Source organism: Nycticebus coucang, chromosome 7, assembly GCF_027406575.1.
Source record: "Nycticebus coucang isolate mNycCou1 chromosome 7, mNycCou1.pri, whole genome shotgun sequence".
Lineage (NCBI taxonomy): Eukaryota > Metazoa > Chordata > Mammalia > Primates > Lorisidae > Nycticebus > Nycticebus coucang.
In genome coordinates this window covers 55,904,734-55,924,288 of record NC_069786.1, presented here as the reverse complement: position 1 = coordinate 55,924,288, position 19,555 = coordinate 55,904,734, and the positions used below count along the sequence as shown (strand labels likewise).

At 38.4% G+C, this 19,555-nt stretch overlaps 1 protein-coding gene across 13 annotated transcripts in view; it reads left to right on the top strand.

Moving 5' to 3' along the window:
- RBMS1 (RNA binding motif single stranded interacting protein 1) overlaps nt 1-19,555 on the top strand; it is a 226,729-nt gene that overhangs the window by 168,200 nt on the left and 38,974 nt on the right. For all 13 annotated transcript variants that reach the window (XM_053597161.1, XM_053597167.1, XM_053597163.1 and 10 more), the window contains 2 exons: nt 7,939-7,997; nt 14,020-14,111. In XM_053597161.1, coding sequence (XP_053453136.1) covers nt 7,939-7,997; nt 14,020-14,111 — 151 coding nt within the window. The remainder of the gene's footprint in view (nt 1-7,938; nt 7,998-14,019; nt 14,112-19,555) is intronic.

The window sequence follows — 19,555 nt, the reverse complement described above, 5'->3', positions numbered from 1 at the left end:
GCCTCATTCTGTGCTCTCTTTCCTTTTCTTGGAAACTCTAGGCCCTCTGAGACCTTTTCAGACTTAGCTTCTTAAGCTTCATAACTCCCTACCCAAGTTTGCATTCGACAGATCCTTCTATTTATTGCCCTCCACAGTACCTCTGCATTTCTGTTTTCCCCAAAATCTTTCTTGCTCAACTTGACCTTCCTTCTGTGTTTATACCCCTCTATTTAGCATTCATTATAGAGGGTTTCATATTCTTAGTTATTTTTTTAGTATTAAAAATTCCTTATATCCCCAAAGGATTGTCCCCCTTGATGGCAAGTATGGCATCTTAAGTGTTTTTCACAGATCTGTGTCGTGAAGGGCATAGTGTATGCCAGAAATATTTGTGAGTTGATTCCTTGATTCAGTCTCTTCTGTCTTGACTATACTTACCTGTCTTGTAATCCATTCTCTTTCAGTATCTGGTTTTCAGTTGTTTCTGGCCTTTAGGTCTGCAGTGGCTTTTCTTGCCAACCATCGTCTGTCTTTAAACCCAGCTGCATAAGATGTAGCTTCCTGTTTGACATGTACCAGGAACTGTTCATTCACAAAAGCACGCTCAGCCACATAACCTAAGTGGAAGGGGCAGTTATCTAATGTCAATCTAAGCATTAAGCCAAAATAACTGAATGAAAAATGGTACTCTTCTATACTCTTAAAGTTTTTGTGTCTTGGAAGAGTCTTGTAGAAACATTGAAAATCATCAGGGTGAAAAAGGTAACGTATAAAATCTGATATTGATTGGCTAATGTAAAATTTTCACATTTTGTGTACCATCTTCTAACGTCTCCCACTTCCTATACTAAGTACATAAGTAAGATGCATTGTAAAACCAGCTGGATTATTATTCAAGGTAGTGAAAATTCAGAATAACATAAATGACTCCTAACGTTTATTTTAGGCCTTATTCTCCAGTAAACTTTTGTTAGCCAAATTGATATAATTTATACTTTGTGTTCCTTCCCTTATCCAACTGTTATTGGAAGTGGTAAAGCAAATTTTAAGAAATCTCCTTTTCCTGGGAGGCCATTGAAAAAGTGAAGCAGCACAAGGAGCTAGAAAACGACATTGGACAAGGCATGGTGGTTCATGCCTGTAATTCTAACACTTTGGGAAGCCAAGGCAGTAGGATCACTTGAGGCCAAGAGTTCAAAACTACCCTAGGTAACATAGTGAGACCCTGTGTCCAAAAAAAAGAATAGAAAGAAAGAAGGGAGAAGAAAATGAAGAAAAATAAGTTTTTAATTAAAAAATTTAAAACTGCATATACAGTATCATCTGTGTGTTTGTGTCTGGGGGGTGAAGGTGTTGGGGGGTGGTTATGTATGTCTATTTTTTTCTCTTCCCTCAGCACCTCCAAAATAACAAGGAGAGGTTTGGCATATATCCCCCCGCCCCAAAATTCATTCCCATCATATAGATACATGAATTATTCCTTTTTGGCTTTAAAGCCGGTTGCACCTCCTCCTCACTGATATGTATGCTGTGTGGGGCATCTCATTCTATGACAGACCAATGTCATGTATTCAGAAAGTGTTGAGGCAAGTAACTTCTTTCTGAATATTGTCACCATCGACTTATGGACCTTCATAGTTATGGACTCATCCCCGTACTCGTTTAGAGCTGTGCAGAGTTGAAGTGTACAATTTCTTTGTACCTGTGGAGCAGTCTGTGGTTAGTGACTTAAGCTTCTACAATTGTCAACTTGCTTGGTCTTTAAACTCAGAGCCAACAACTCCCATGGTTGTTGCTAATGAGCTACGTAACCTTGAATAGCTAGCTAGTTCTTGTACTGTCCTCCTAAGTTTCACATCTACAAAGTAGGAATAATACTACCCAAAAAGTTTTTGTGAAGATTAAAATAATTGACCTAAACTGTTCAGGAACAGTGCCTGGCATAGAGTACTAGGTAAGAGCTATATAATCGTAAGCTATTGCTTTCATTAGTCCCTTGAATGAGCTCTCTAGGTCCTAAGTTTTCTAAGGTTGATGTCTTGTTTTTCTTTCTTTCTTTTCTTCATTTCAATCCCATGTCCCTTCTTTGAACTGATAATTGTCATTTGCACAGGCACAGCATCTCATGTGTAAGCCCCTGTCCATCCTTCAGGAGCAGTGAACTTATTAAAACGAATGAAAACCATCATTCTGCATGCATGAGCAAGATCTGGCCCTTCCTCAAACTTGAAATCTCTTTTTTATTTTTAACATGCTCATTGCTTTTTCAGGTTTGATAATGTTCATAAAGTAGTATATAACTTACTCGCATTGCAGATGACCACAGGATGCTTTAAATGAATTTACAATTAGAATGACCAATATCAAAGTAACTTATCAACCCTTACTGCCATCTGTTGGTGCTGGTTGGAGTAGACTCCACTCTTCAGAACAGGAAATGTTCAAAAGCTACAAGTTCCCTAGTAGAGGATAATGTGTGTGCGCATGTGTGTGTGTGCACATGCACACAGTTGTATATGTGCATTAGGTAAAGTCTATGAGAATATGTACCAATATTCCTCCTTAGCAATTCAAGGGATTTTATTTTTTTTAACCTACTTTTCTGTGTCTTATTACAATAAGTATGTGTTTCTTTTGTAATTAAGGTAAATTAACAAATAGGTAGAATTTGAGAGGGACTAAATAAGAGAGGCAGAGGAGAAAATTAAGCTTATTTACCAATAAGTCAAATTAAAATATACTTAGATTTCATATAACAATAGATGAAAGAGGAGATATAAATGGAAATAAAGAAATGAGTAAAACTACAGTACAAAGTAAAGAAATTTTAGTAGATTCTAAGCACTAGATTTTATCAGCCAAATTCAGCTGGGCCAGGAGATTTAAATGTGAGTTTTTTTCTTGTAATCCTCTCCCTTTGAAATTCTAATTATTATATAGTCTCTTAATTACTTTTTATCTTTTTACTGTCAGAGCTTCCTCTGGAGTGGATTATCTATTATACTTTTAGCAAAGAATATTCTCAGTAGCCAGGGCTACGATCTGAGCCATGTTACTTCGAAGCGAGATAAAACCCAAAGAGTCTTCATAGTCACATTTTTTTCCAGTACAATTCTGTGGCTGGCTTTCTTGGACTTGCATTTTCTTGCTGTACTTAGCATGTGAATTCTGCCAGTCAGAAGGGCTGTTTCTCCCAGTACATTCTATGTCCTCGTTCCTTAATGATGTCTTTAAAAGCAGATTAAGCTACATATAGGAACAGGGGAGGTGAAAATCTGGTTCCTTTATGAATTTGTAACCTGATGTCTGTTACACGTAAGTATTGATGATTGACGATAGAATTAAGACTAAATCTTGCATAGTGACAACCATGCGAATTTAAAAAAAGGAAGAAAGAATTAGACTAAATGTTAACTGTATGCTAACCCCTTCCCCATTAAATCTTACTGCAGGTAAAGCTAGCAGAGGGCCAATGGTGGCTGCTTTGAACTCTGCTGCCCCCTTGTCCTGGTCCCTGAGGTGCCATTTGGTAGCTGGCTCTTCCCCTTATCTAGATCTGAACCTTTCCTGGCCCTTTTCTGATGCCATCCTAACTACCTGCTCTGTACTCCACTCCCACGATAAATTGCTGAAGTCACCCACTGAGGATCTCACTTCGTCAGGGCCTGAGCGATTTAAATGGTGTTTCTTCTAGTTCTGGGGTTTGCATTTCAGTGGGAGCCTCTTTAATGTGAGAGGTGTAACTGAGTGGCAACCCAAAGGCGAAGATATTGTAGGAGAGGGATTCCCGCCAGCACCCCCCTTGGGTAACTCTCAGGCAGCTTCCTGATCCACTTGTTTGTAGGAGGCCATATTCAACAGCCCCCACGAAGCCTGGAAACTTTTCTGACATTCTGTGAAATGACAGTCTTTTCCATCTTCAATCATGATTGAAAAGCACATTAAAAAGTAAAACAGATAAATTTCAGAAATCTCTCTTTTCCTACCCACCCTCTTCTGTCTCTTTATCCCTCTTTAAACCATAAGCCACATGTTTATTTCTTATGTTTAAAACAAATAAAAACTTACTGGGGCTTGAAAAGGAGATATTTAAATACCACAGTAAAAGAAACCTCCATTTTGTTCCTCTACTTTCACATTCTCCATGTATAAAGGAAACATTGTTTCTCAGAATCATTTTATTGATAAATAGCACTGAAAACTTAAACACTATTCATTTGGGGGAGCTTTGGGATTTTAAGCAGGGTATTAGGCTCGAAACTTCCATGAGCTTTTGTTTCCCCATGTGCTCAAATGGGAATAATAACACCTACGTCATAAGATTGATATGCCATTAATTAAATAAGATCATACATGCAAAGTGCCTGGCACACTGCCTAGGGAATAAGTAGGAACTCAATAAATGTAACCTCGTTTTAGCTTAAAATAGCCAACTAAATGGTTGAAGAGACTTGGAATGGTTTCATAGAAAAGATAACGTTTGAACAGGTCCTTCAAGTTCAAGGATGGATAGAATGGGATAATGGAGAGATGTGGGGGTTGTTTAAAGGGCTGTTTAAGGTAAATTAATACAGGAGATAAAACTGGAAGGGCCAGAGGCTGGAGGCAAGGAGAGAACTGTCATGTGCTTTTGGCATACATTCAGGCACAGTGAAGGGAAGGGGCGAGTGTTAGAAACATACCAAAGACAACACTCAGAAGATTGAGGAGTGACTGGGGTGATGAGACCTCAAGGAACTCAAGCTTGGTAGAAGACTGGAAGTGTGACAGTGCTATTGAATGAAAAGAGATACGGAGGCAGGGAAAGAGGTGTTTGCAGTGCTATTGAAGTTGGGATTAGAAAATGGTGAGCTTGAGGTGATATTTAACTAGATATTTAAGAATCTTAATAAAATATTTTTGACTAGGTCCCATATGCCGGAGGTGGCAGGTTCAAACCCAGCCTCGGCCAGAAACCACAAAAAAAAAAAAAAAAAAAGATTTTTGACTAGAAAGAGGAAGAGAAGTAAACCAAAACTTTGGTAGGACTTACAATAAAAAAAGAAGAAGAAATGGACGTCATCAGGAGATAAAACCGTGTCATTGGATGAGTTACCTCAGAAAAGGAAGGGTAGAGGTCCAGATATTAAATGTGATGAAAGTACTTGGTTAAGGAGGAGAGAAGGAAGCCGACTGGGCATGGAACCCCTGGGAGAGGGCTGAGAAGTGTGGAAAGCAACGGAGAGTGGAGGAGACGGGTGCACATGGCCCAGATGTGGGAGAGAGCCAGCTGCAGCCGGGGCGGGGCGGGGCTTGCGTTTAGCACTCCCAACGGCTGTTTCCCTTTTTCCACTTCCATGTCTCCCTTTCTCCATGTCTTTGCCATCATTAAATGTTGAAAGCAGAACCAGAAGTGTACAGGGCCGACCCCTTACGTTCTCTTAAATTTTCTTTATTCTGTTTGGCTTACGAAAAGCCCTGAACTCTGAGACCTCAGGCACAATCTCCTAAAATAAGTGACTCTCCATCCAGTTGTAAACTGAAGTCATGTCAATGTTTTTTTTTCCCTGCTTTTGGAAAGGTATGAGGTAGGGACACAAATTTAAAATATTTTCATCAAAGACTTATGTAAATGAGACAGTGAATATGAACCATATAAATTAGGCAGATAAATTGTTGCTAAAGGGTAGTCTTTAAACCACTTATTTCTTTTCATTTGTGGATTTTTTTTTTTTTTAAGTAAGCTTAGTGACCTGTGTTAATGTTGTTACAAATACTTAGACTCTCTACAGGGAATTGAAGGTGTTTGTGCAGCATTATACCTCTTGGATGTAATTGTCATTTGAACCTTAAATTTTCTTTTCTTTCATGCCTAGTTAGTAACCATTTGATGACGTGATTGTGCAGAATGAACACAGGGAAAATTAACTGGCAGGGGGTTATCTCAATCATTTGTTTCTTGTAGAAAAATGTATTCCGGCTTGTTTCAACATGTAAAATAGAAGTTTGCAGTATTCAAAATGGTTTAAAATGATACCACAGATTCTTTGATTTCCTAAAAGTTTTAAGACCCTTTTTAGTCCTCAAAATCAGTCATGAGAATGAAGGGAAAAAATGTGGATTTTTTAAAAGTTCCTATATAGGAAAGTAGAATTTTGCAATTTAACACATATAAATGAGGAAATTTGAGTCCCCGTTACATGAAGTAGGTTATGTACTTTTCCTAAAATCTTGCTTTGATTGTTAAGAAAATTTTTTAAATTTATTTTTGAGGATTCTTTATCCTTCAGTTTTTGAAAGAAAGCAGAGACAGTGGTGCTTCTCCTTGCAGTCTGGTCACTGTGAAAGGGTGCGGGTTCGGTACATGTATGTAAATTACACTGTCACTTTGTCCTCAATAGCAGTGCACTAAATTTTAATGTTCTGCATTTTTCCCATCTTCCCCAACATCTGTGGCACAAAAGGAATTTGTATACATTTCTCAAAACATCTTTTTTTTTTTTTTTTTAAAGTTTTTTTTTTTTTTTTTTGGTGGCCGGGCCTGGGTTTGAACCCGCCACCTCCGGCATATGGGACCGGCGCCCTACTCTTTGAGCCACAGGCGCCGCCCTCTCAAAACATCTTTATAATTAATGATTAATCCCCGATTCCTTGTTTTGTGTTCTTGATTGTCCATTTCTTACATGCATGCACATAAGGTTGTGGCATAATATAGAATTATTAGTATTGAGTCAGAAGTCACATGAATAATGTATTTATAAACAGCTAAAAATGTCTTTGGTAAAAAAAAGACCTGTTTTACACTATTAAGTGTGTAAAACACACACATACGATTGTCTAGAGCAGTGTTTTTCAGCCTTTTTTATCTCACAGCCCACTCGAACCTATAGTAACCTCCACTTAAGTTATGTTGATCAAAAAAAAAAAAAAGTAAAAAGGGGTGGTGCCTGTGGCTCAAAGGAGTAGGGCGCCAGCCCCATATACAGGAGGTGGCGGGTTCAAACCCAGCCCCAGCCAAAAACTGCAAAAAAAAAAAAAAAAGAGAGAGAGAATGTTAAAAAAAGAACATACTTACTGTGCTTTGAACATCTTCGGAAAACAATTGAATTACTGATCTTTAAAAATTTTTGTGGCATACCTAAGAGCCACACACCAGTGTGCCATGGCATACTGGTTGAAAATCCCTGATCTAGAGCCTTGCTGCGCTGTTTCCAGAACCAAAATGAATAGAATAATGCAGGCAGCTGTCCACCTTTTATTTCATAGAAGCTGCACAGGTCATAGAACAGTACTTTCCTTTTATAATTCTGTAGCCTTGCATTTGGCATTGCATTTGACCCCAGACAGTGTCATTAGAAGAAATTTTTTTTTGTTTTGTTTCATTTTTTTTTTTTACATATAATAATTGTACATATTTATGGATACATAGTGACCTTTAATACATATGTATGTATAATGTATAGTGATCAGATCGGGACAATTCACATATCTGTTATCTCAAACATTGATCATTTCTTTGTGCTGGGAGCATTCAGTATTTTCCTTCTAGCAATTTGAAACTGTATGTTACTGTTAATTACAGTCACCTTATAGTGCTGTAGAATACGGGAGCTCATTCCCCCTACCTAGCTGTACTGTTGTATCCTTCAACAAATCTCTTTCTGGTCCCTCTTCTCCTAACCTTGAAAATTATTTTTATAGAGCTCACTTTCCATATTTGTGTCCTAAGATGGTCAGGTAACTACCTGATCCTTCAAAGTTAAACGTCAACTGTAGTCCAAAGATTCAAATGGGCAGCCTGGCCATTCCCTTTTTATAGTTTAGTTTTGCGTTTAGAATTCTCATTTCCTGCCCTTGAGTAAAGAACATTTTGTACTTTAAAGTTTGCAGAAGTTTGAAAAGGATGGGTGTTCTTTGGATTTAGACATCAATAAAAATTCCTTATAACTTCTTTTTTCTTTTTTTTTTCTTTTTTAGATATGGGAAAATAGTCTCTACAAAGGCAATTTTGGATAAGACAACAAACAAATGCAAAGGTATGTTTTCTTGGCTGATTATTTGTTAAATCAATCATACCCTTAGAAAATGGAATTTAAAAACTGATCTTCAGTTTCAAAACTGTCTTCTTCTTATTAAAAACCAAATCTTACGTGTTACCAGCTTCTGTCTTGCACGATGTTGGCATATTGCTTACGTTTGTCGCTGGTTGAATTTTGGCTGGAGATCCAACAGTAGCTAGCAGTTTGCCAGAATTCCAAATTTGATGCCAGTAGGGTTAACATGCAAAATACTGGTTGGCATTTAGCCCCTGCTTTTAAAAGGGGAGTAGAGTTAGAAAATAGCTTTTCTTTCCTCAGCCTGAGGAGATTAGAGCTGCTTACTGAAGACCATTGGACTGTAGTAAAGAACTGAAAAGATTACATATTGTGCAAATTGGCTCTATTAATTAGGATAGAGTAGTTTTAAGCAGTACTTAATTACATGTTTCAATACTCCCAATTGTTCTTTGCTGAATGCCTGTTGACAATATTGGCAGCAGGGAGGAAAGAACCATTTTCACTGACCAAATTAGGGAGGGGAGGTCATGTGCCCCTTTGAAATATGCTGCTGCATTAATTTGATGCACTGACCTTCAGTTTTCCATGTAATTAGAATGAGCTCATCCAGCCCCATGAGCTGGAAGAGGAGGCGTCTACAGTAGGCAGCACTGAAGCTCTGTGGTTCTGACTTTTAATGATCCAGCATCTTTACAATAGGCATGTGATTTCTAGGAAAAGGGAAGAATAGAGTCAGCTGACTTTGAATCTAACGACTGACCCCATGAATTGAAATAAGGTTGACAGGAATAGGCAGAGAAGGCAAATCTCCTCATTAATTAGACCCCCGTTTTTCAAGTAGTGGTGACGGGGCACTGGCTTAGCACAATCTGAAAAAAGGCAAAGAACATAAATGAACCCTATGGAAGGACCTCTCCTTATAAACCAGCCGTTCCCTTTAATCTGGACTTGAAGTGGCTCATTGTGTATCTGTCTCTTCTTCAAAGTGCCTGCATTTAAAGGAGCTATTGTGGCAAATATCTAAGCCCATGTTTAATCAACATGGCACATCAAGGCAGTTTTGCCTTGGAACAGTGAATAGAGCATGTTTTATGTACAGAAGTACCCAATAAATATTTTAAATGAATTAAAATAGAGTAAAATTGTAGACTAAAATGCATATACTTAGTCACCAAGATTGGTCTTATTTAACATTTACTAATGACTTGGAAGAGCAGAAACGGGGGGGGGGGGGAGGAACCCTTTTGTTTTTATAAAGAAAAATAGACTCTTGTGAGCATAAAACAGGAAGCTGATCTCAAAAATTAGTTTCAAAGCAAGAGAGAAATAAGAGTAGACAAGTGGCTTTAGCCTTACTCTATCTCCCCTACCCTTCTTCCCCACCCCCAAAGAAATCTTACTTAGCAGCTCAGTGTGTTAAGAACCAGACCTGTGCTAGTCAAGTGAGGGAGAGAACCTAGAAGTCTCCCTGGTTAAATTCTCCACCCTACCCCTACACTGAAAACCACTATCATACACTCTTCTCCACTGGCAATTTATTCCCTAAAAGCCAAAATTTCACAAAGTGCTCTGCATGATATAGAAAAGGTATAGGTAAAAATAAACTAATGCTAAATCTAGGATACTGTTATAATGCAAACCTGTCACAGTTGGAAAAGATCTTATAGATAAGAGAAGCGATTTGGGAGACTTCTCAGTAAGGGTTGGAATAATTTAGAACTGATTTTACAACAAGTCTCCCAGAGACCTTTCCTTAAAATAGGGCTTGGAAGACACTGCCTTTGTGTATGTAGGCAGTGATAGAAACCTTCCAGGGCTCACATAAGCCTCCCAGCAATAAGTATCAACAGGTATCTGGTGAGTTGAGTGAACGGGTAGGTGAGTGAGGGAGAGGTAAGCAAGAGGAGGTTTATAAAATCCTAGAAGTGAGAAAGAGAGAACGTGTGAAAAACAAAAGTAATTTAGGATGAATGAGAAGAAATAACATTTAACTTAGCTCATAATAAAGTTAGAGAACATGTTACCCAAGATAACTTGACCCAATAGGTAGATCGGTTGGTATATAAATAATGGATTCATTCGTGAATATAGGTAAATTCATACGTAAAAGATTATGGAATGTTAGTATAGATGAAAAGTGCATGTGTTGTATTCTAATTTTTGAGATTAAACAAATCAGAGACTTATTGCAAACAAGTATAGCCTTTCTGGAAAGAAGTATGGAGAATCCTCAAAGAATTCAAAGTAGACCTTCCATTTGATCTTGTAATCCCATTACTAGATATCTACCCAGAAGAAAAAAAAATCGTTTTGCCATAAAGACATTTGCCCTTAAGTGTTTACAGCAGCTCAATCCACAATTGCAAAGATGTGGAAACAACCCAAGTGCCCATTAACCCATGAATGGATTAAGAAACTGTGGTTATGTGTATACCATGGGATTAGTACAGCCATAACAAGACGGAAGACTTTGCTTCTTTTCTGTTTACCTGGATGGAACAGTCTCCTAAGTACAGTATCTCAAGAATGGAAAAATGAGTATTTCATGTACTCAGGTCTAATCTGAAACTAGTAGATCAACAACCATAGGCCCACATAGGAGAAAAACACAACTAAATTCAAGAAGGGGCGTGGGGAAGGGGACTTGCTAAGTTAACATCTATCGGGTACAGTGTAGGGGTACACTGCACACTTCCTGGGGGAAGGACTCACTACAACTCGGACTTCAGACTTTACCTTGCAAATGAAAACAACGTTCCCTAATGGTATGTACCCTCTGTTAACCCCCGCAAATGTGGTGTATAGTACAGTGGGCTATTATTCAGCCATAAAAAGGAACAAAGTACTACAACATGTATGAAGACAGCATGCTAAGTGAAAAAAGAGCCAGACAGAGAAGGCCACGTGTTCTGTGATTCCATTTATACAAAATGTCCAGAATCTATAAGCCCATGGAGACAGCACGCAGATTGGTGGCGTGGGGAGGGAGAATGGGGAGAAACTGGTTCATGAGTACAGGGCTTCTTTTTGGGGTGCTGGGAATGTTTTGAAACAAAATAGAGGTGGTAGTTGTACAACACTGTGAATGTACTAAAAACCACCGAATTATTTAATATGTTTAATTTTTGTATGATGTGAATTTCCTCTCAATACGAAATATCTTATCAGCATTAATTTTACAGAATATATATACAATTGCGCTATGGTAATTCGTTCAACCCTTTTTAATCTCACGGCACACTTGGACCCATAGTTAAACTTATACGACACACTTAAATTATGTTCATCGCCTCCCAAAAAAAAGAGTAAAAGAAAGAATATACTTACAAAAAAATAAATAAATAAATAAATCAGAGACTTTTTATACATGGAAATGAGATCTTGGAAGATCACAGAACGTTTTTATCACAAAACATATTTTGGAGCCTCTATATTTTGGACAAAATTAAGCCGAAGCAAACATTACTCTGAATAACATGTACCTTAGTTGTTAAAGTTAAAAATTCATGATTCAGTTGTTATTTTACATTTCCGTTTTTGTCTAGTTTAGCCAACAAAAGATATTTAAATGCTTAACCAACACTGGTATACATTGCAGTTCAGGACAGAAAAAGCTCACAAACGGTTGATGGTGAAACGGATTCATTATTTATACTTAGAGTATGCTTACTCATAAGTAAAAGTGGTTTGAAGATAAATCAGAGCGACAGGAAAAATGAGAAGAGCAAGAAGATTCACATTAATACAAAATGGCCCTGTGTGTCCTAGTGGCCAAAGCCAAAGCAGAAGACCTAGCTCTTCTGGTGATTCATTCAGCACAATGTGTGCAGGACATACAGGCAGCGGGAGTGATTCGCTATTCCTTGTCCTGAGACCTGCGAAAAATTCTCCTGGGGGGCTCCACGAGCCTTGTTATTTAGTGAACCTCGTGTTCAGAAAACATCTTTATACAATTATATTGAAATCTAGAGAACCTGCATCACTCAAATTTTATATACTTCTTTATCTACTTGAAAGTAATGCAGATAGAGAAAATGGAAGAGCATGGGGTTGCATGCTTACACATTATATTTTTCCTCAGCAAATGGTTATGAAATAGCCGTAGTAGGATGGGCAGTGGAGAAGGCCAGAAAAGGATATAAACACTTAGCTAAACAACCATTATGGATTTCTTTGAAGAAAATGGCAGATAAAAAGAATGCTATTGTTACCTCAGTCGACAGTAATTTCAAGTACAATAACATCAAAATTGAGGTCTTCTATTTATTTATTGGCAGTAGCAGAATTGAAGGAAAAAACTTAAATATCTATTTCAGTATAGCTGCGTGTCCTTTTAGGACCAGCTGGAACTGTGTGAGAGTGAGTGTGTGTGCCTGTGTGTGAATCCACGTATTAGCATTAGTCACAGATTGCTAACAGACATCCTAAATAGGTTTGACCTCCTTTCTAGCCTGGCAGTTGAGTCGCAGTCTCTGCTTTTACCTGGGTGAACCTCTTCCTTTTTCTTCCCAACCTGGCTGTTTCTTCACTGTCTAAATCAAATTAAGCCTTATTTCAATCCAATTCCAAGTAATGTAAGGAAGCTACATCTTGTTTCAGTTTAGCATTCATCTTTTCTGAAATATCTATCAATAGTCTGTTCCATTTCATTACAATTTATTTTGTTAATAGGCAGTATTTTTGGTTCTAATATCGTAAAACTGACTTTGGACTATTTCTGAGCCGTTGACTTCGTTGATGTATCTTTGTCTGTTTTGACACTAATACCATACTATCTACTTCTTCATTATATCTGTAAATAAATGATAGGGGCTGGCCCCTCTTTTAAGCAATCTTGAAATGGCTTTTTTTCCCCGATATATTCTTACTCACTTAAAATTAATTTATAATGATTGACTTGTGTTCTAAGAAAAACCTTGTTATCTCACCTGGTCCCCTATTCCTTTAAAAAGTGCAGTAAATATAATTTAACCTTTTCTTAACTTCAGCAGTATCAGAGTAAAAAAATCCGTGCTCATCTAACAAAATAATGTTTACATGATCTATTGAGATTCGTGGAGCTGTTTTCTCTTATGCTGTGTAAGTCCCAGTTCTTTGTTTTTTTGTTTTTTTTTATTGTTAAATCATAGCTGTGTACATTAGTGCAATCGCCAGTCCCAGTTCTTTGTATAGTGCTTCTCTTTTATTGCTTTTTATTAGTTTTCACTGTTAGATGCCATATATGTACCTATTTTATTTCAGACCTACCCTTACCCCCACCCCTTTTTCCTCCTAATTACCTGTTTCTGATTTGTTGTAGTCGGGAAAAACAGATGACCAGCTCATTAAAAATGTTTGTAAAGACATGGCTAAATAAGCTTTGAGCCAGGGCCTCTCTTAGGAGGTTATGTATTTGTTTTATTTTTAGGTTTTTAGGTTATGAACTGCTAAAACAGCTATTTTGGATATGTGGGGGCATTCTCCCTTCCTTTTGTTTAAAGGGACGTGATGGGGCTTTATTTTAGGTAAATGAGTACAGTGTTTCTAAACAGGTACTAAAATTAGGTTATTTTATATTTTGGGTATCTAATGGTTGCACATACTTTAATTTTGTTAAGTAAGGTTTAGCCTACTGAAAAAACATAATTTTTCTCTCATTTGTAAGCTCTGTAGGAGAGTTCTTACTGAATCTTTAAAAAGTGTTCCTCTAAAGTTGATTTTTTTCTTCCCTTTTTCTTTTATTTTTTTTAATGTTGGTCAGCAACTTAGATGTTATTTCTTTCAGTGACTGCAGGTCACCCCAAAAGAAGATCTTGAACCAGAAAAAACTACTTCCCTACCCCCACCCGCCACCTGGGCAGGGAGGCCTGTCCAGCCAGGGGGCTGCTGCTTCTCACAGCTGAGCTCTGCCAAGACATCTTCATTTCTGTTGCCTGCATTAGAAACAAACTAGATTCATCCTTTTACTCTTTACATAATCATAAAATAATGGCTTAAAAACTAAAAGTGTTTTGTATTTCAGGTTATGGGTTTGTGGACTTTGACAGTCCTGCAGCGGCTCAGAAAGCTGTGTCTGCCCTGAAGGCCAGTGGGGTTCAAGCGCAAATGGCAAAGGTGAGTGGAGAGCGAGCCAGGAGTTGTTCCCCTGCTCCTCAGCGTTGGTCCTGCAGCCTAACCTGTCTGCTTGTCCCGTCACAGCTGCTCTCTCTCTTTCACCCCGCCAGCCATGGCTTCTGTGTGTTCCTCCCATGTGTCCACAGCCTCAACGTAGTGACTGTGCGAAGACTATTCCTCAGAATTTACTGTGTAGACCAGAATTTGTTAATGTATAAAATTTACATGGTAAATAACACAACCCCCTAAGGAAATCAAGAAATAGCACCAGGTTTTCTCAGGTAATAGGATATTTGTGAGCCTTTAAAAATCTACTTTCTTTTAAATAATAATGTTACTATGTCAGTGCCCAAGAATTTAACATATTCCAAAGGTAATTGTGTATGAAATGCCATATTTTGAAAGAACATTTAGCTAGCATGTACATCGATTTATACAAATATACTAGTAGTTAAAAGAAGCTGTAAGTGAGTTTTCTTCTGTGTAATAGGCATTTTTAGACATTGGTTATTTTGGGGCTATGTATCTACTCCTTAGCAGTTCTCTAATGACTCCAAAATTGTTTCTGATGGACTTTTAGCATTCTAAATAAGGAATATTAATTGAAAATTTTTTCCTGGTGGGGAAGATGCCTAAATATTAAGGGATTATAAAACAGAAACTGTTTGTTTCATGCTTAGTGTGTAATTTAGCATAGTACACATGGATGTCGGTTACTATACAATATAATATTTTCCTTGAAAACTTATGTCTCAGGAGTTTCTCTTTGAGGTTTTTGCCTAAAATATGATCATTTATGAACGTAAATGGAGTTGACCATTTAGTCATTGTCTTTGTCTTTTCAAATAGGTTCATCAACAAAGTTAGACAATTTTAGATGGCCTAGATACATTTTTGAAAGTACTGATGCCTTAGAAAGACTTGATAGACTTGGAAAAGTTGGCCTTACGTGATCTAAACCACCAGCTCAGGTGCAGTCTGATTTTAAAGCTGGAGGGACCTCAGACCACTGATGTACCTTCATCCCCACTTTCAAATAAGCCTGGTCTCAGAAGTAAGACTCAGAGAGAAGCATAACCCTTGAGATAGCATGTATTTCTCACGTGTTTATGTTCTATAACAGACATTCCGTTATGCACTAAACACCTGAGGAGTCATGGTTGACTGAACTGATATTTACATCCCAGTCTCTGTTGTCCAAATGTAAGCCTGGGTTCTATCCTAATGCCTAGTAACTATAATGCAGTTATTAAGATATTCATGTACTTATGTGGGGGGAGGGGGGTTCCCATTAGTAGTCCTTCGGTTACTATAGAAAATATTTGTAAGCCTGAAATTTGGCAGTTTGATATTTTGAATGTTCTTTTCAAAAGAGCAATACTGTTATATTACCTAGCTTCATAAAGCAGGGCCAAGTAATTTTGTACTGCTTCTGAATAACAGCACGTGATCATTCCCTGCAGAGCACTGACAAGCACATAAGGAAGGAAGGTTCCTGGAAGCTAAAGGATTCTGGCGGAGATAAGTTACCTGCTAGGACCTTAAGGCTGTTGAGTAACATGTGTGCAGCTACCAGGAAGGAGATTTATTTTCTATGGGAGAATCAGCCTAAAGATTTCAAGAATTAATAAAAGAGACCACCCTTCTAAAGTAGTCCTTGTCATTTAATATTTTTAAAGCTTTACAGTGAGTTGGATTTACTTTGTATTTTCTTAAACTCTAAACAAGAAGTTAAAATAAATAGAATCTGTAAATATTCAGCGCAATGATATTCCAATCACTTGTCCCTCACATAGAGCAATTCCATGTGACTTTGTTGAAAGACAGTGATTATGAGGTTTTAAATGTATTTATGGTGAATATGCAACATATCTACATTGCATAATGATTTGCAGAATGTTTAACTGTCTCTGTAAACAATAGATTACCAGACATTTTATAAGCAGGACACTCAGAAACAACTCTTTTCTTTCCTCCCCTCTGTCCATTCTAACTCAGGCCCTGAAGTTCCTGCTTTTGGAGAAAATCCAGGGTGGGTCTCCTGACTTCCTCCTACTGTCCTGATTTCAAAAAGTCCCTTCAGTTGTTGCTTTCATTTCCGGTCTTTTCAGGTTTTTTTGATGGAATGCCTCTATTTTTCATAGCCAAACTCCATAGAACAGACATGTATGTTTCCATACATTTTCAGCCATTTCTATCTATATTTACGCTGTCCAACCTCAATACAGTGTTTTAAACAAGATGTCATATGGGGAAAGTCCCCAGGCACACTCCATGTACAGTTTGTATAAGGTCAGATCTTGTGTAGAAGTTTTTGAAAACTACTGAGAGTCAACAGAAAGGGTTGTGCATCCTGGAAGGTGCTGCTGCTGAGAGAGACATCACAGTCTGCGAAGCAGTTGTTGGCTGACAACCATATTGATTATCTGTAGATCAGTGTTTTAAAGGTTTCCATCCCAACAGAACCATGCATACAGACAGATGTTAACTAATGTACTGAGTTATATTTTAGGGACTTGTAGGAAAATAAAAAATAAATAGTTAACATTTTAGGAGTTGGTTGGGGGTTGTGACTGATGTGTGATATGTTCTGATTTTTTTGGTTCAAAGTAATGTGAAGTAAACTCCTAGTTAACATTTGGATGCTGAATATCTGCTTCTCATGAACAGAATATGATGTGAAGTGTGTGATACCTACAGTTAAGTGTCCAATCCTGTTTGACAAAAATTTTGAGTAATGGATCTTCAATTGAGGCTTGTCTCTTCCCCTGTCAGGTCTAAGCTTATGGCAGGATGGGAGCATGGTTGGTTTCTTTTCTATTTGGGAAGCGTGTGTTTTTCCTACTCTTCCATCAGCTCCACTAGCTGTGGTTTCTGACCCCTCCAGGCCTGGTGCAGCAGTGAAGGATGCCCTGACCATGATGTAATCTGGTGTTGATTTCTCTGGCTAGGCAGCAGTCTGGATGCTTTTTCTCATGAAATACTTTTGTTTTCTGAGATTTCTAGCCAAACTTGTCCTCCAGCCCCCCAAATTAATCTTTCTTTTACCATCCAAGAAGCTTAAGAATACATGTTCTTGGGCTGACACCATCAGCTGCCCATAATCTAATTAATGGTCTGTCTTCAGCCCCTTTCTGCTGGGACCTCTTGCCCCTCAAAGCAACCTTTTTAGGAGAATCTAAACACAACCCTGGGCCAACTCTACTCATGTGGCCCACATTTGCTCTACTTTTGCCAACTATCAGTAGGAGAGTAGTTACTTCCCAGCCACACTTTGTAGGCCCTTCCTCCAGCCTTTTTCCTTTTAGATCCCTCAGGTTTTAAGTCTGACATCAATCCATTGTGTCCGCCAAGCTCCATGGGACCCGGATTAAGCTCCCTGAATGGAAGCCTGCCCTGCTTTACTAACAGTGTAGGAAAGCGGTCCACCTGGTGAGACTCAGAGCCCATCCGCATGTCTCTCCATGTAAATTTCATTCTCAATCTCTCCAGTTTCTTACAGATAGGAGGTGGGAGGTCAGCTAAGCATCTCAAACCCATTCTCAGCCAGCACCTTCCTGAACAGCCTCTAGGTTAGTTGGTCTAGTTTCTCAGTCTGGAATGTGGAGGCTCCAGACACCCATTGTTTTGTAGTCTCAGCTAAAACAGAATTAAAAAGAGATCTGTTTTATCAGTCTGCTAAAAAACATAGAGGCTTTGTTTAGAGTAACACTTGAGTTCTTCTCTAGCAATCATTTCCCACACCTGTGATAGTAAGCAGCATCTAGTACATTAAATATCCACTGTTTTGAAAAAGTCTTTACAATACATTTACTCAAAACTGGACTGGGTGTAGATTGACCTTATATGTCGTATCAATGGTGCACTTCAAACGCCAGCTTTCCCCAGTGTTGGTAATGAGCACTGTTCAAAGACCTCCTTGGGAGGCTTGATACTGCAAATTGGCTAGAAAAAATAATACCTTCCGCTGTCATCTGTGGGGAGGGCCACTATGTGGGTTCAGAGGTGCTGGCCCTGTGCCAGCATTCCGCATATTATGAATTTCTTCATATCCCTGTAGAATGACTCAAGTTTCTTGGACCTAATTTCTTTTTATTATATTAGTTATATTAGTTGCAAAAGCCTAAATGCCAGCTGACACTGTTGTTCTTTACCACAGAACCATGGGTTTGAGCATCGGCAATTGACTTAGCCCCTGTGGGCTATCTGGTTAAAGAAGCACCTGCCATACATCCTTAGGGGAGATGATTTTTAAAGGGAGTTTAAGTTCAGCCTTTGTGGTTGGATGCTAGGGGGGCGGGGGGAACCAACAGCTGTCCATTTTACTTTAGTGAATTAATCTGGATACAATAACGTTATCAAAAATTCACACTGCTACATAAGAAGGCTTGCTTCCTAATGTAATAGAAAAAAATAAGGGCATTCAGTTATGGGAGAGTGGTGCAGAAATAGGATATTGTTTGACACACTGGCCACCTGAGTTGAAAAAGAGCCCCACAAATATTCATAACTGAATTGCAGAGCGGTAAATTGAGAGCATTCGAGACCAGTGATTGTTTCTTATTCGTGTTTAATTTTCAGTGCCTTACTTGGTACTTGCCATATGGTAAGTATTAACTGTTGGTTTTGTTGACGATCAAAGAAATTAATTAAGCAAGAGAAAAACTTTCTTTTGAGCTTGGGCAGATACTGAGAATTAAGAAAGGGACATTTTAAAATTGTATCCATCAAGTACCCTAATGAAATTTATCAAATAGGAATGACCTCAGGCCTTTTGGGAAAACCCTGTCTATGTTAAATTTGGCAAATGTTTCAAATGTTTGCGTTTTTCAACAAAAGACTCAAATTTTTGAAGAAGAGAAATTCAGTTAAAGAGCTGAAAAGATATAAAACTTCAGTCAATGTTGGTAATAGCTGTTTAACAGAGAGACTTGTGTGGGCCTTTTGGTACTTTCTAAGGCCTGATGGGGGTCAGCAGATCATCATATGTTGTTTGGCCGGGGGTAAGCTTGCACATTTTTTTCAAGAAATAAGCAGTCAGACGAACAGGCATTTAATCCCCCTCTCCTCCCAGAGGTCCTGGATGCTCTGAGCAGTTTGCAGTCACATGGCCATGAGTGGCTATCTGCTGGTTGGTGAACCTATTCAGTACAAGAGAAAACAGATGTCTGCTGTTCCTGCCAAGTCCCCTTCTTGCATTTTAGGAACCATTCCACATGCACAGGGAGGTTTTTGTTAATTTCTTTCAGATGCTGACTGAGCGCTTCACACCATCCAGGACCTCCAAGCCCCACTTTTCTACTCAAGTGAACATTAGTAGTCATTCATCCCGCTCACAGCCAATGTGGGATCTGGTTTTCTACTTGTTAGAGAAGCCCTTGAACCCTTCCATGCCTGGTGGTCTCCATGAACATAAAGAGGCCTGTGGGCCCATTTTTATGTTT